The following is a 15,459-nucleotide window of genomic DNA, read 5'->3' as shown; positions in this document are numbered from 1 at the left end:
TTAAATAAATAAATAATATAATCAATAAAAAAAGAGATTTTGCTTCAATGCAGAACAAACATTCCGAATTCCTATATTTTTCCAAAAAAAAATCAGATCTCGAGCTCTCGAATCTAAATCTTATGTTCGTATTTCCATTCTTTTATTCAAGAATTCTGAACGATAAGTATACGCGTACTTTTACATCGTGTTTCCTTCACAATAGAACGATTTTCGCATTTCAACTTGATAGCATTGTGAGTAAGAAAGCAAGAAGGTCCTAAACTCTGATGCAAAAGATCAGGCGAAATGACGTAATTCGATTCAACCTCGACTGACATAAACTGACCCTGGCCTGTTTCTCTGAGGACAATATCCTCCGTTTTATTTTTACACGCGTTTGCACATACACTACGCCGATTTGCCGTTGTGAATCCTTGAGCTGATGGGATAAGAAAGTGCCGATATGAGCCACCTTCTATTGCGACGACTTGGAATTATCCTTTTGCGCACAGGTGTTCCGGAGGCACAATAGACAATGTACCAAAGGATACGGAGAGAGAACAAGGATTTAAAGTTAAAACAAATGTACATGTGTGCGACATATACTATTTTCGCATAAGTCGCGTAATTCGAGAAATGAGAAGGCGAGGTGTATACATAGCTCATCATTATCATGTTAATGGGGCATCATTATCATGTTAATGGAAGCTCTCGACGAATTTAAAGCCGATATCTCTCAAACGTCGAAAAAAATCATTATTTACTCATAGAAACTTAATTATCAACATTAAATGTTTTAATGTGTTAACAAGTGAATCTTTTACAAATAAATTTATTAAAGTAGAAATGATTTGAGATAAAAAAAAAATGATGATTAAAATCTTATTATTTATTATTAATTCCTGGAAAATCGTTTATTTTTAGTATATGTGTGTTTGTTTATACACAATAGTATTTTTCGATATATTTTTTATTAGAAAAAAATTAAATTTAAAATTGTCTAATAATAGGTACACGTTGTTGTTAGATGCAATTTAAGTCTATGTGATACAACATTTTCTCTTTAAATTTCTTAATTACCATGAGCATACAATAAAATCACAAAATATATATATTATTTAAAAAAAAATTATATTGATGAATGTGTGCTGTGCTTGATTTGCATTATATATATGTAATTACTTGCTGATGATCTTCAGGGAGCTAATGTTTTTCGAGGTGCAAAAAAGAAATCGTTATCGCATGGTATTTGAAAATACCAAGGACTCCCGTATCAATTAAATCCCGAAAAACATGTTTTTTAATGAAATTTACGAGCCCTTTGGCCCAAATGAATTTAATAAGATCGAAGAAAGAACTTACCAGAGTAAAAAATGGAATAATGTTACAGTGAACGTCAACTTTTATATATATTCAGATCAATAATCCATGATATTTTCATATTTCTTCCTTTTGTAAATATTTTATAATTCAGTAAATATTAAAATATGAACAGTTTTCCGTAGTACTTACATTTGCAAACCGCAAAGCTTTCGATGCCATTATTATTCGCTTTTATTAAACATACGATTATTCCGTAACTACATAATTAAATAATGTTTAGTTTTGATAATAATTCCATAAAACAAATTAATATTTATTTGTATAATCCAGATATAAAATCAATTTCCTATTCAAAGAACAATAAAAGTGAAATGTAATATTTCGTATAAATTTAATAAAATTTATACATGATGTATTGATAAATGTAATACACAAAGTACTAATATTTATTTTCTCATATACGTGTTATTTCAAATATACGCTTTGCTGAAAGGTTTCGAGCACAATATAAATTAAGCGAGCTCTCAATATTAAAAACAATAGCAATTTATATTAAAAACACAGCAATTCCTCATTTGTTCCTGTGAACGGCTCTTCTTATCAAGTCAAGATTTGTAAGATCAGTTGTACTAGTAGCTTGCACCTCCATTCCATTAAACGCAATTAAGAATTATGTAAAATTATGTAAAATTATGTAAAATTTGTCGATTGAACATATATCTTCGTCCGTGTCTCAGTAACGTTTCCAAAATCTGCATTCTGAACTATTATATTCAAATGTTGGATTTTTAAACGGAAATTATACCATAAAGATGGCTGAAAAAAGCAGCCGAAACGTAATATATGTATTGTTATAGAATAAAGAAAAATTGTATCGTACATCTATAACAACTGTGTATTAGCTCTTAGTTGCCTATTTATATTTTGTAATATTTTTTTTTTTTTAGCACACTTTCAAATCTTTTTTATTTTAACTGAAATAAATTTAAAATGAAAAACGGCTATACATAGCATACCTTTTCCTCAAGTTTTTAATATAACCTACTTCATGGAATGTGTGTGTGTGTGTGTGTGTGTGTGTGTGTGTGTGTGTGTGTGTGTGTGTGTGTGTAATAATATGGATTATATATACATGATAATCTGTATCCTAAAGAAAGTTTTAAAATTCCTGATTATCGATAAGCCGCCTCAACTATGCTTAATATGAATAAAGTGATCCACGAACGAAGACTTGAAATTGTCTTTTCTTCAAGTTATTAAAATAAAGTAGGTCAAAGTCAAATTTCGAAAATGTTGATAACTTAAATAAAAGTTCTAAACACTAAGTATAAGCGTATTCAGGCCTATGACGGTCAAAGCTAGATCTTTTTTGCCTAAATAATTCCCAGTGAATTATCTATATCCTATATATGTACATGCATATATATCATATTTTTGTAGTTATTCAAACTGCGCGCCGAAATTTTTCCGGACTTTATCTAACGCAATTAAACTACTGCAATAATATCACAAGTTAAATTAAATTGACAATGTGCTGAAAAAAAGAAATTGAGCTGAAATCTTTCTTTTACAGGAAGCACTTATCAAAAGACTAGGACCCAATGCACATGCGTTCGCCATAGAAATTCCCTCAATCGCCCCACCATCTGTGCAACTAGTACCGGCTAAAGAATACAATGGCCCGCCCATAGGTAACAGCTACGACGTCAGAGTTTACGTTGGTGAGTGGAAAAAGCTTGCTGATTTCCTTGGGCTTTATTTTCTCGATCCCAACGAATGTATGCACTTCATGAAAAACAACAGCACATCACAATTCAAAGCGAGGTGTAATTGCGTACGTTCGTGAACGAAGTAGGAATTTTATTTACAAACGAAGGGTATTCTCCATCTCTCAGACACACAATTACGCAGGAATAAGAATTCGAAACATCTCGAATAATAAAATATTTTGTGCTTACACTCGTAAAATTCAAAACGTAAAAAAATAAGCATATTTTAATCAATTTTCCATAAGAGAGAGATTGTAAAATTTTTATTTCTGTTCCATTATATAAAGCCAACTTAAAAATTCTTATCTTATTATTAGAATACTTTATATTTATGCTATATACGTATAATTTCTAGAAATAAAAAACATTACCAATGTCAGATTATTACAGCTAATCATATAATTTCTGAGAAAGAAAATGAATCTAAAAATATCAGATTTAAAAATTTGTAACATAAACAACTCTCATTAACAAAATCTTTTTTTCAAAACATTTGCTCGATTATTCGCAACGATGAATTTGTGAGTGAACTCGCGGTTAGCACCAGCTCTCACCTTTATCTCATAGTTATATGCATCGTTAACATTTTGTGCGGCGGATTTCAGCGGAACGAGCAGACGAACGCTTGCACCGTAAAACTACCGTCAGGATGGGCATTCGAGTGATCCAACGAGCCACGAAGCCGCCCTTACCCTCAACGACTATGTACAGTGTACCTCTCTCGAGAGAACCGTCGACTAGCTTGAGAATTCAAGGATCCAAAACAAGAGTGGCGTTAGCGGAAAATGAGATCATCGAGGATGATGGTTAGTTTGCGATTAACGTGATATGTTCATACCACGCGTATAATAACGTACATTTACTTATCATTAAACTTCAAGCTTTAGTTATTGCTATTATCATCTGTATTGTATTATTTCCTATACGTAAAAAATCAATTTTACCACAAATTTAATTGAACGCAAATCTGAAAATAATTTTGTTTGAGTGTTATCAAAATAATAGAATGTTTAAACTGGTTGCTAGAATGTTAAAATTTTTTACTGCATTGGCAGCAACGCTTAAATGTTCTATATAACTATTTTGTTAGTCTAATAAAATTATTTTTAGATACCTGCCTAAATTTTTAGATACTTCAGTAAAATCATTTTTCCGTATAGCTTCTATTACGTGTCTTAATATGCTATAATTCTGTGACTTTCAATGCGGCATGATGACTGTAATTATAATACAGTCTGAATTGAAATCTTCAAGCCGAGGTTTAATTTCAGAAGTTCTCGAATATCCCGTATCTCGAGTTTAATGTAAAGTTATTAAGACACTACGTATCTTATTCTCTCATTAGTAAACCGATCACATCTCATTTATCACAAATGAGAACACAAATCAGAGTAAATAACAGATCAGATTTCATTCTTATTTTCGCAGAGAACGTGGGACCACATGCGGCAGTAGAAAAGCCATTTTTATTAAGTGACGGTCGCGTCAGATTGGAAGCAGGGCTTGACCATGCGATTTACGAACACGGAGACTTAATCAATGTCCACGTCAATGTTAGCAATAATAGCAACAAATCAGTAAGAAGAATAAAGGTATAAATTATATATATATATATTTTTTTTTGTTTGAAGTATATATTAACATATATTTTGTTTTAAGTATATATTAAGCTATATATTATCTATATTATACATTATAAAGCATATATAATCCATACTTGTTATTCAAGTCAGATTTATCTTCATTATGCTTCATGACGGAAATTTAATCAGAACTATTCTAAATAATAAGAATTAAATACAGTGTATGGTACATAAAATATATGTTCTATTTATATTTCCATATTTCAATTGGATAAAAAATATGAGCACGTGAAAAAACTTTTTACTTAGTTAATAACTGCAATATACATATATAACGTTCAATCAATGACCGCTGTATATAAAACGATAAATGAAAATTCTTCTTATCAACTTTAACAAAGAGAGTTTTTATTATTATTTGATTTTCATTGTAAAATAATTCATATTCTTACGGTTTAATACGATTACCCGCTACAACAAAATAATTTTGTCAAATATATACATATATAAATTTTCGGATTAGATCACTCAAGATTTATATTTTACGCGGGAACATAACACTGGAAGAAAAGTTAGAAACTGGATTTTTTGTCACTACTTTCAGAATAGTGCACTATTTCGTTTTACAACTTTAATTGTTTAGCTGCAAAAGTAAAAAAAAGCAATCTTTTTCAATCAAAACAATATTGACGTACATGAAAAAAAAAGAATCATTTATCGCATGAAGAATTAGTTCACGGAATTTTTTCACTAAATTTTTGCTGAAAACTCAATTTTTTTCAAATAATTGTGGATTAATAGGCAATACTATGTATCGATCCTTGATTCTTAAATAAATAAATCAAGACTTACTAAAAAGAGTTTGCTCCATAACATCAAGACTACCAGCGACCTATCGATTTCATCGTTTTTAACAAGCAATAATAAGCGAATTTTTCTTCTTTTCTTCCAAAATAATTAATTGCGATCGTAGATTAAATAGGAAATTATATTCTCTACTTCGTGAAACGTCAATGGAACTAGTTCATGATTCAGCAACTATCGCGTGGCAGTCAATATTTCAAAATTCAGCCGTGAATCCCACCAATTGTTCCTTTTCTGATGCTCCTTGGGGATCCAAATACTTGGGTATTCATATCCCGGGGCGTTTGCCGGTCTCCCTATCAGACACACGCACGTTTCCATCCATTTATTCATTCTTTGTTTTTTTCTTGTCACGACTTTCCGTGCACGCAATGCCTGATGTCGAATGCAAAAGAGGCCACTCGTAAAACCGATTACGATCTCCTGCGTGATAGAATCGAAGAAAAATAGGCTTAACCATCCCTAAAAGGATCAATTGATGTTTCTTACAGAATCGTGCTCTCGGATAAGTGATGAAAACTTTCGATAAATGAAAAAAATTACAAAATTACTCTGAAGTCGTTATACCCTTTATTTAATTAAACATTTATTCTAAAAGTCACGAAATAAAAAAATTTATTCTAAGCCAAGTACACGGAGAGAATCAAGAAAATTAATCAGAAACATCTTTAAAAAAATTAAACACTTTTAAATTACTTTATAAATATAAACTGTTCTGTCACAAATTTCAATGAAAATATCTCCTGAAAAGAAATAATAAAAGATCCTAAATTATTTTTGCAAAGATTTTTATCTACCTGTTTTTCCATTTTTCTTTACCTTCTATCGGTTTTTCTCAAATATTTATAAAAATTATAAGTTTGCACATTTTCATTTTGGATCTTTTGCACCAAATTACAATATTAATTTATAAATATATTTACAAATAATTTTAATTAATTAAATTAGAATAAAATTAATGATAGATTTTTGGCTTCGCGCTATACAATTTAATTTATTGATTATTAGAGAGATATATAGTAGTGCCACTCCCAGCTTTCAAATTAACTATCGCTTCGCGCGCGCGTGCGTTAGACTTCTGCAAATTTAATAAGCATGTTTAGAACATTCACATCCCACGAGCTCAATGAAGTTGCATCAACGTAACGTATTAATAAGACCGTTATTTACGTGACATGTACTCAAACTTTAATAAGTATAGCTCTTCGTTAACGCTTTTTGAGCAAGTAATCTAAAAAAGTGATCTAATATTCAATAAACAATAAATTAATTTTTGATAATTCAACAGTGCCTTATGCATCAACCAACAATAAATTACGAATTTTGGGAAAATTGATCGCTTTTTTTAAACATATTATATAATAGGCAAAAATATCAGAATGATATAAATATATTTATTACTGCAATCAAACTGAGTACAAATTTAAATCAATTAATAGTTCTTGTAGTAAATAAATATACATATATTTACATTTAGCAAATGTTCAGATAGTACTATTCAGAGAAATGTATATTAAATCTAGTACATTTTTTTCTCAATGTAGTGGGCAATTCTTCAAATGTTTATCTTCGCAATAATAATTTATCTCAAACAAGTTTTAATCAAAGAAAACCAATTAAATTAAATCAGGTTGTGCAAACGCTCGTACATTTTTTCTCTGTGCTTTTCATTTTCTACACTTCTTTCAACACTGCGACTATATAGAATAGTGCGAATAATCATCCCCGGACAGTTAAACGTCAAGAGTTAAATGTTATAAGATAATACAGTGCTATTGTACAATAAATTATATCGCGACGCAAAAACCGCAAGAGAACATTATTGATTAATTTGATTTTTAGAAAGAAAGTGATATTTCAAATTTCATGAATATTCTTAGTCATAGGACAAATCTTTCACTCAATAAGAATGAAAAGAAACAAAAAGTTCATATAAATTCAATGTTATTTTACCTTTAAAAATGACGAGCAACACTTTCTAATTTTTTTCAAATATCAGCGATATATGCATACGAATTCTAATGATATACATACGAATACTTATAATTTTTAAAGAAATATTGCTATATTCTTTTCTATTTTTCTTCATTATCTAAAATTTTTTTATTTAAAATCAGATATCTGTAAGATATCTGTATATATGTTTGCTTTCCTTAAAGTTTAATGTTATAATGTTTCTTCATTTAACTGGTAAAACCTTTATGTCACAAATCCAATGTAGACGCTGTAATGTATGAATAAATGAATGAAGGAATCAGTAAGAAATAAAATAAAGACCAAAGTCAACAGACATTTTCACACAAACATATACCGGTTGTTGAATAAATAAACTGTATGTTTTATTACTTACAAGGTAATAATAAGGAACAACGTTGTATTCCACATCTAATATTCTTTATACTTCATAACTTGATTACTTGGCCTTCTATGTAGCAATTGCACTTACGCTAAACTACTAACGTGCATCGGCAATGGTCTACCATAAAGTGAAACTTCGTAACCGATCTAATTTCTGGAGTAAATATTTGCATAGTAGTAGCGTTTTAGCATAACATTTACATATACCGATGACAATTACACAAGATAAAAGTGTTGAATATATTGCGCAAATAAACATTGCACTTTTATGCCATTCGATTCATATGATAATTAACGGTAATATTTCGAAAATTTAAATGCTTTTATGAATTATAAATAACAAATTTTTTGTTACTTTCGATTTCAAAAAATTCGCTCCGACAATTATTACAGGAAAAAAATCACGAAAAATAAACTGTTGCATGGAGTCGCATGAAATTTTAATAACAATTGCTTTCAACTTTTTCAGTTAATGTTTCAAAGTAAAAAAAATACAGTTATATTTCTGCTAGAATATTTTATAACAAAAAAATTCAAAATCCTATATTGTAGACTCGTGTGAATTAATCATAAAGTATTTAAAGCCTTATCAAGTCAATAACATCAGTTGTAAACGTGTGATAAAATCCTCTTTATTACAATGTACGTTTCGATCCTGTGAATCGGATCCTTCTCAACATTCTTTACGTATATACATCAATATCATTGAGTTCCCTAAAACACTACATACCAATCAATGTCTTTTACCTCTTCTCTTCTTATAGATATAATTTCAATTTAGTTATACAATTTTACTTACATGATATCTTAAAACGTATATATAAATTTCTCTGTACTGTTCATGTCTGATGTCAACGTTCTACTAAAATCGTTCAAATGTAAATTATTATTATCTCCAACCTCTAATCATGTATCCTACATTCGCCGACTATTATAAACATTCACGGTTACATATTTATATTTTCGATAATAAACATTCATATGCTGAGCTCAGTTTTTCCGTATCATTTTGTAAATTCAATCCCCTCTTTTGTTTATTAATGTAAATCATTTCAGATGTAAGTCGTTTATTTAAAATCACCTCCTCGTCCAAAATCTCAATATCGTCCCATTTAAATTCATATACATAACAAAAATGAATTTTTCACAGCTATTCGCTTGATTCTTGACTCGACTTATTTTACGTTCAATGACATGTATTACAGACAATCTTATGGTTTACCAATGGGCTCACCACTGTCCCCTGTCATAGCTAACTTAGTTTTACAGGACCTTGAGACCAATTGTCTCAATAGATTATCGATCAAACCTACCTTTTATATGAGATATGTTGACGACATTGCATTAGCAACAAGTAGTAGCAACGTTAAAAAGATATTAAAGGAGTTTAACGGTTACCATGAAAGATTACAATTTACGTTAGAAGAGGGGAAGGATAGATTAAATTTTTTGGATGTGACTATGATTAAGGATAACAACAATAAAGTGACATATGATTGGTACCAAAAGCCCACATCATCGGGAAAAATGTTAAATTATTTCTCACAACACCCATGGTCACAAAAGTTAGGTGTCATGTATAACATAATTGATAGGGCATTACTTTTATCACATCCGAGATTTCACAATTGTAATTTAGATAAGGTGATTAGAATGTTATTGGAAAATGGATATCCTTTACAATTAATAATTACAACAATAAAAAAAAGAATTTTTAATAAAATGGATTTAAATAAGAATAGGGATAATAAGATAAATGATCAAACGACCACTAAGAATGTGAAATATTTCACGATACCGTTTATCGCAGAATTAGGAAATAAAATAAAAAATCTATTTAGTAAGTATAAGGAGATAAAAGTTGCATACAAAGGTCTTAATAAATTAAATAGTATAATTAGGGTGCAAAAGGACAGGATAGACAAGATGTCACATAGTAATGTCGTATATAAAATAGCATGTAGAGACTGCACAGCGACTTACGTTGGCCAAACAGGTAGAAATTTAAAAAATAGAATTGCAGAACATAAGAATCATATCAAATGGAATACGAATCAAAAATCAGTAATTACAGAGCATAGGATGAATTTTGCACATGAATTTAAATGGGACGATATTGAGATTTTGGACGAGGAGGTGATTTTAAATAAACGACTTACATCTGAAATGATTTACATTAATAAACAAAAGAGGGGATTGAATTTACAAAATGATACGGAAAAACTGAGCTCAGCATATGAATGTTTATTAGCGAAAATATAAATATGTAACCGTGAATGTTTATAATAGTCGGCGAATGTAGGATACATGATTAGAGGTTGGAGATAATAATAATTTATATTTGAACGAGTTTAGTAGAACGTTGACATCAGACATGAACAGTACAGAGAAATTTATATATACGTTTTAAGATATCATGTAAGTAAAATTGTATAACTAAATTGATATTATATCTATAAGAAGAGAGAAGAGGTAAAAGACATTGATTAGTATGTAGTGTTTTAGGGAACTCAATGATATTGATATATATACGTAAAGAGAATGTTGAGAAGGATCCGATTCACAGGATCGAAACGTACATTGTAATAAAGAGGATTTTATCACACGTTTACAACTGGTGTTATTGACTTGATAAGGCTTTAAATACTTTATGAACAAAAAAATTGTTTCAAAATTTTTTATACACGAACTTATTTCGATTATTATTCAATAAGAGTAACGAATAAAGATATTTAGCAATTTTCAAGTATCTCCTGTGTAAGAGAATGTTAATTACTCGACAAATCGCCAGCAACTTTTAGTATTCCAATTTCAAGATGTATTTCGCTTTCAACTCCTACAATTACATCTTACAGTTCCCTTCTAATAAGTATCTACAGTTCACATCTTGGCTATATTAGCGAACTTAATCCAGCTCTCAGTATATACACAATACGATTATGCAAGTGTAACTTATGTAATAAAACCATGGATGATATCAGAGAGGTACAGAAACGTTCAGACCGAAATGTTTCCACTTTATGCTTCACTATTATCCTAGTAGCAGTACGTTAATCTATTTGGAAAGAAGAGAATCAAAGATCTCTCTATAGAGAAATTTGAATTAAAAAACGAAATTTGATTCTGTCATTTAAAAAGTATGATACTTAATTTAGTCATACGTAGATGTATTTAGTTTCATGTTTGTTTTACCATATTTACACTTATGCAAAATTCTATATTTATATTTTATAAAAAATAGAAACAATTCATATTGTGATATATAGTTTTAAAAAATGAACAAACACACAGTCAATACAAAATTTATTGTATTTAAAAAATTTTTCTCTTTATATATCTTATTAATGAGAAAGGACGCAGTCACAAAAATCCATAATTATAAAACGCAATGAATTAATTGGACAGATTCTATATATTAATTGACACAAACTTCGTCCTTAATCGAGACTTAAAGGAAAAGCGGAGGCTCGAGTAGCAATCGTTGGCACACAGAATATTGATTAATTCAAATCGTCAGTTTCAAAGGGGAAGTTCAAGGAGACCTACTATAGTGTTTATGTATATATATATTATCCTCGGACAGTGTATACGTATGCATAAACACTACATGTATACAACGGATAATTAAAATAGAAGATAAAATAAATATTAGTAACATATATCGTAATATGTGGCTAATTTAGAAATTTAGTAAAAAGTAGTTCAGATGCATGTGCTAAAAATAGTTGCAGACTAATACTTTGATCTATTAATCACTAAAAATCATTTTTGAGATGTTAAATCATCTACTGAGTCTTATCGACTTTTATGTTTTTGTAATTTAGACTTTTGCAAAAATTGTTCTCTTTACCAAGATTTATGCTACAAGTTGCAGAAACAAGTTTTGAAAGCATAACGAGATTGCGTCTGTCTGTTCACTCAAGAATTCATAGCATTCTATCCGATGCCTAATTAAATATTCTATACATGAGTGAGTAAACCATTAAGCATCGTCGCAATTCAACTAGATGAAATAATTGAAAATTAAGAACGAAGTTATAAGTTTCTTGGAAAAATTTTAAAACCTCAAATAGGTAGCTAGTTTTTTCTCTTAAAAAAACATTTAAAAAATAGCAAAATAGATTAAATAGAGATTCTATTAAACCGGAATTCCTATTAATAGGAGCAATCATGTATCGATACACGAATAACAATATTCTATTGATTCTTTAATATACCTTGCCATGAAAAAAAAAAACAATAACATACAAACGATATCGGCGATATTTTCCTAGCGATGGACAAGAGCCATTTCCATACGAAGCTATCGAAAAAAACGACGACAAGAAATAAGAAAAAACATCGCACCGTTAAATCTATAATTCAATTTGTTTCGCGCACATGCAAGAAGCAAAAGACAAAAAGGCGATGATATCGAATTGAATCTGCCTGTGATAATCTGCGTTGATTTATTCGACATTTTCTTCTTATGAGAACGCTCGCAATACGAATAGCAATTTCTCTCAAGGAGAAATCAACCCGATGAGATGCCAAAGGTTACGTCATGACAGGAAATTGTGTTCACATCGCTTTTGAGCGCTACTTCATTAACAGCAATGGAGAACGTTGTTTGAAAATAGGAACACAGTACATCTTGCCGATATTCTGTCCACTAGCCAGAAAGGATAGGCGCGCGAGCAACCCCATCATGTTAACTCTGTCCAACAGTTAAGCAAACAAAACGACACTCCTTGACCACCTGTAAGCCACACGAGTTATATTTCGTAATCAAATTTAAGTTCGTGGCCAATATATGGATATAATAGACATCGCAGAATAACAACTGGCTTTCATAAATGCTAATTCAGAAATATGTACATATAGGATGATAGTTTTAGATTAAATACTCTAAAAGATAACAACTAATTCACATCAAGATAACTTTATACGACCATATAGGTATCCGAAACAACTTACAATTAGTTTCAAAGATACAGGGTGCGTCAAGTTAAAAGAAAAACTTTAAATTGGATACTCAATCTTAGCCATTTCGAACATACGAAATGTTTACTTTACAGGTAATCGTCGTACAACATGTGGACGTCTGTATGTTCAGCAACGGCAAATTCAAGAATGTTGTAGCTTTTGTAAGCTCGCAAGAGGATTGTCCTGTAGGTCCAGGTAGTAATTTGCGAAAAATTTACACTCTCAGGCTTGTTAAGGGCACAACTAAAAATTGGATCGCATTGGAGGACAGCTACGCGAAAACCGGAGCAAGTCTGGCCTCAACGGTTACTAATCCTCGGAATGGACCTGATGATAGGAACGTTTATACGATTTACGTATCTTATTATGTGAAGGTAATTTTAAATATTAAAAAGGAAATAAAGATCGTCAGATGAACCTATTATAGAAAATAAATATATAATTTTCACCTAAAACATTGCAAAACCTGAACTATTGCAAAAAAAAAATGAAAACTTTCGATTATAAGAACAAATTCTGGAAAAAATTTATTATATGATATATTAGATGTGTGTGTGTGTGTGTGCTTTATTTCAGATAAAAATGAATACAAATAAAGTATAGTTTGACATTATCGAAAACATGTATTGTTGCATTAATTGATGCAATATTATTTTAAGGAAAAATAAGACATCTTTTTGGTCGATCCAAATCCATTTAATTTAAGCAAATTGATTTATTTTGGATTGATAACTATTTAATTTTAGTTATCAATCTAATTATAGTATGAAATTGTTACAGAGTATTACAAAAAATATTTTATGAAGATTCCCAATTGTTTATCATTTTTTTCTTTAAGGTCAAACTGTTTATCTCAGTGATGGGTGGTGAAGTATCTTTGAAGCTACCATTCACGCTGATGCACAGTAACATAGATACAGATCTCGTGGGATTCCCGTCTCCTACTCGAGAGGTATCAAAAGAATTTGAAAAAAGCACGAATAAAAGCACAGAGAAATGTGATAGCAGTAGTAGTCATCAAAATAAGGAGAATAAGCTGGAGGCCATTAAAGAACAGAAAGAATCAAGGGTAAGCGATGTGGACCTGATAGAGCACTGCGAGGAAAGCGACAACACCTGAGAGCGGGCGCAACAAGGCGACGCGATGTCGCGGCCGTCTGTCAGAAAAAGAAGTGATGCGAAGGTTATCAAGAATTCCAATCACAAAACTTGTAGACTCAGCGTCAGCATTCAACGAGCTTGGTGCTGCTTTAGAAGGGCCTCTTAGTAAACGAATAAATGGAATTCTCGTAGCGTCAGTGACAATTGATAGCGTTTTGCTTTGCACCATCGCATCGTCGTAATTCTTATTTTCTCATAGAAGAATCTTATGACGATTGTACGAAATAAAAGAAAAGAAAATAAAATAATGTATAGTGAATCCTGTTAATTGAATAGGTCGTTAAAATCATTGGATGTACACATAAATATGGATATCTACTTTTTTTTAATGAAATGCAAATTCGGAAGTTATCAAATATATGCAATCTTTAGAAAACACTGAACAGCTTATTTCGCTTTATATTTTGTAGAAAAAATTATATAGAAGCGCGATTAATTAAAATACTGTATTTTCGTGAAAGATTGTGAAAAGTTGTACGCCATGCGTTCATACCACTCATATTATATTATCGTATAGATCATAGCAGAATTTTAATCGTTCTCGATAAAAGAAGAACGATTCAATTATAAACATAGTATTCTAATCTATGTCTATGGTTTTAATGTGAATATCTTCGTTATAACCAAGTGTGTAAAGTTGCTACTAATGTATCATACGTAAATTATATTTCTCTTCAGTATGAAAGAAGATATATTTCATTGAAAAATTATGATTTATTAACATTGCAATTTTTTTATCTACAGCTTTCATCAAGCGGAAAAAGATAATCTCCCAAGAAATACATATTCCTGTATATTTACAACGTAGAATAATCTTAAGATATATATATATATATGTAATATATTCTTGTAAGAATTAGGAGAATTTTATCGCTAACTTATATACTTAAAACTTCGTGAATGTAAATCGCTTAAAACTGTTTGCGTTTATATCTTCCTACTCATTTAATATATAAGAATATTCCTACTGCCATCCTAATCATTTCAACTAGATTCTGAGTAATTCATTTCGAAAACATGAAAGAATACGCGAGACATTGGCTGATATTCATATAATCAATTCTTCTTTGAGACCATCTTAAGTACAGCTTTATGATTAGTTTATTACGTCTTAACTCTCAGTATCCACAAAGGGTTAGCGTAATCCCCCGATTTTCGTAGTTCAGATGTTTTTTCCGATCCCTTTTCATTTATTGCAAAATATCTTTTGTGCTATGACATTTTAGACTTTCTAATTCAAAAATTCTTTTTTTCAATCTTCAAACGATAGATTAAAAAAAAAATTAGTTAAAATCGATACACTACAATCTAAGATATAAGCAAAAGAGAATGCTGGGTTACAAATGCTTGGATGTGGGTAGATAAGGACTTTTTTGAGATGTGAGCATCGACATCTAGAATGGACCGCTGATGGCAATGGTGGGGGTAGAAAGACGATTAGAGTGAGAGGCAGG

The 15,459-nt window shown here is 30.3% G+C and overlaps 2 protein-coding genes across 4 annotated transcripts in view; one reads left to right on the top strand and one right to left on the bottom strand.

Moving 5' to 3' along the window:
* Nucleotides 1-14,213, top strand: part of LOC108759583 (phosrestin-2) — a 64,830-nt gene extending 50,617 nt beyond the window's left edge. For all 3 annotated transcript variants that reach the window (XM_018505080.1, XM_018505081.1, XM_018505079.1), the window contains 5 exons: nt 2,879-3,026; nt 3,680-3,880; nt 4,503-4,666; nt 12,937-13,218; nt 13,683-14,213. In XM_018505080.1, coding sequence (XP_018360582.1) covers nt 2,879-3,026; nt 3,680-3,880; nt 4,503-4,666; nt 12,937-13,218; nt 13,683-13,964 — 1,077 coding nt within the window. In that variant the 3' untranslated portion in view covers nt 13,965-14,213. The remainder of the gene's footprint in view (nt 1-2,878; nt 3,027-3,679; nt 3,881-4,502; nt 4,667-12,936; nt 13,219-13,682) is intronic.
* LOC108759584 (uncharacterized) overlaps nt 1-15,459 on the bottom strand; it is a 98,416-nt gene that overhangs the window by 80,896 nt on the left and 2,061 nt on the right. The gene's annotated exons all lie outside the window — the stretch shown is intronic.

The sequence above is a fragment of the Trachymyrmex cornetzi genome, unplaced genomic scaffold (genome assembly GCF_001594075.2).
Source record: "Trachymyrmex cornetzi isolate Tcor2-1 unplaced genomic scaffold, Tcor1.1 scaffold195, whole genome shotgun sequence".
Taxonomy (NCBI): Eukaryota; Metazoa; Arthropoda; class Insecta; order Hymenoptera; family Formicidae; genus Trachymyrmex; species Trachymyrmex cornetzi.
The sequence above is the reverse complement of the archived record's forward strand: the minus strand, read 5'-3'. Positions and strand labels throughout refer to the sequence as shown.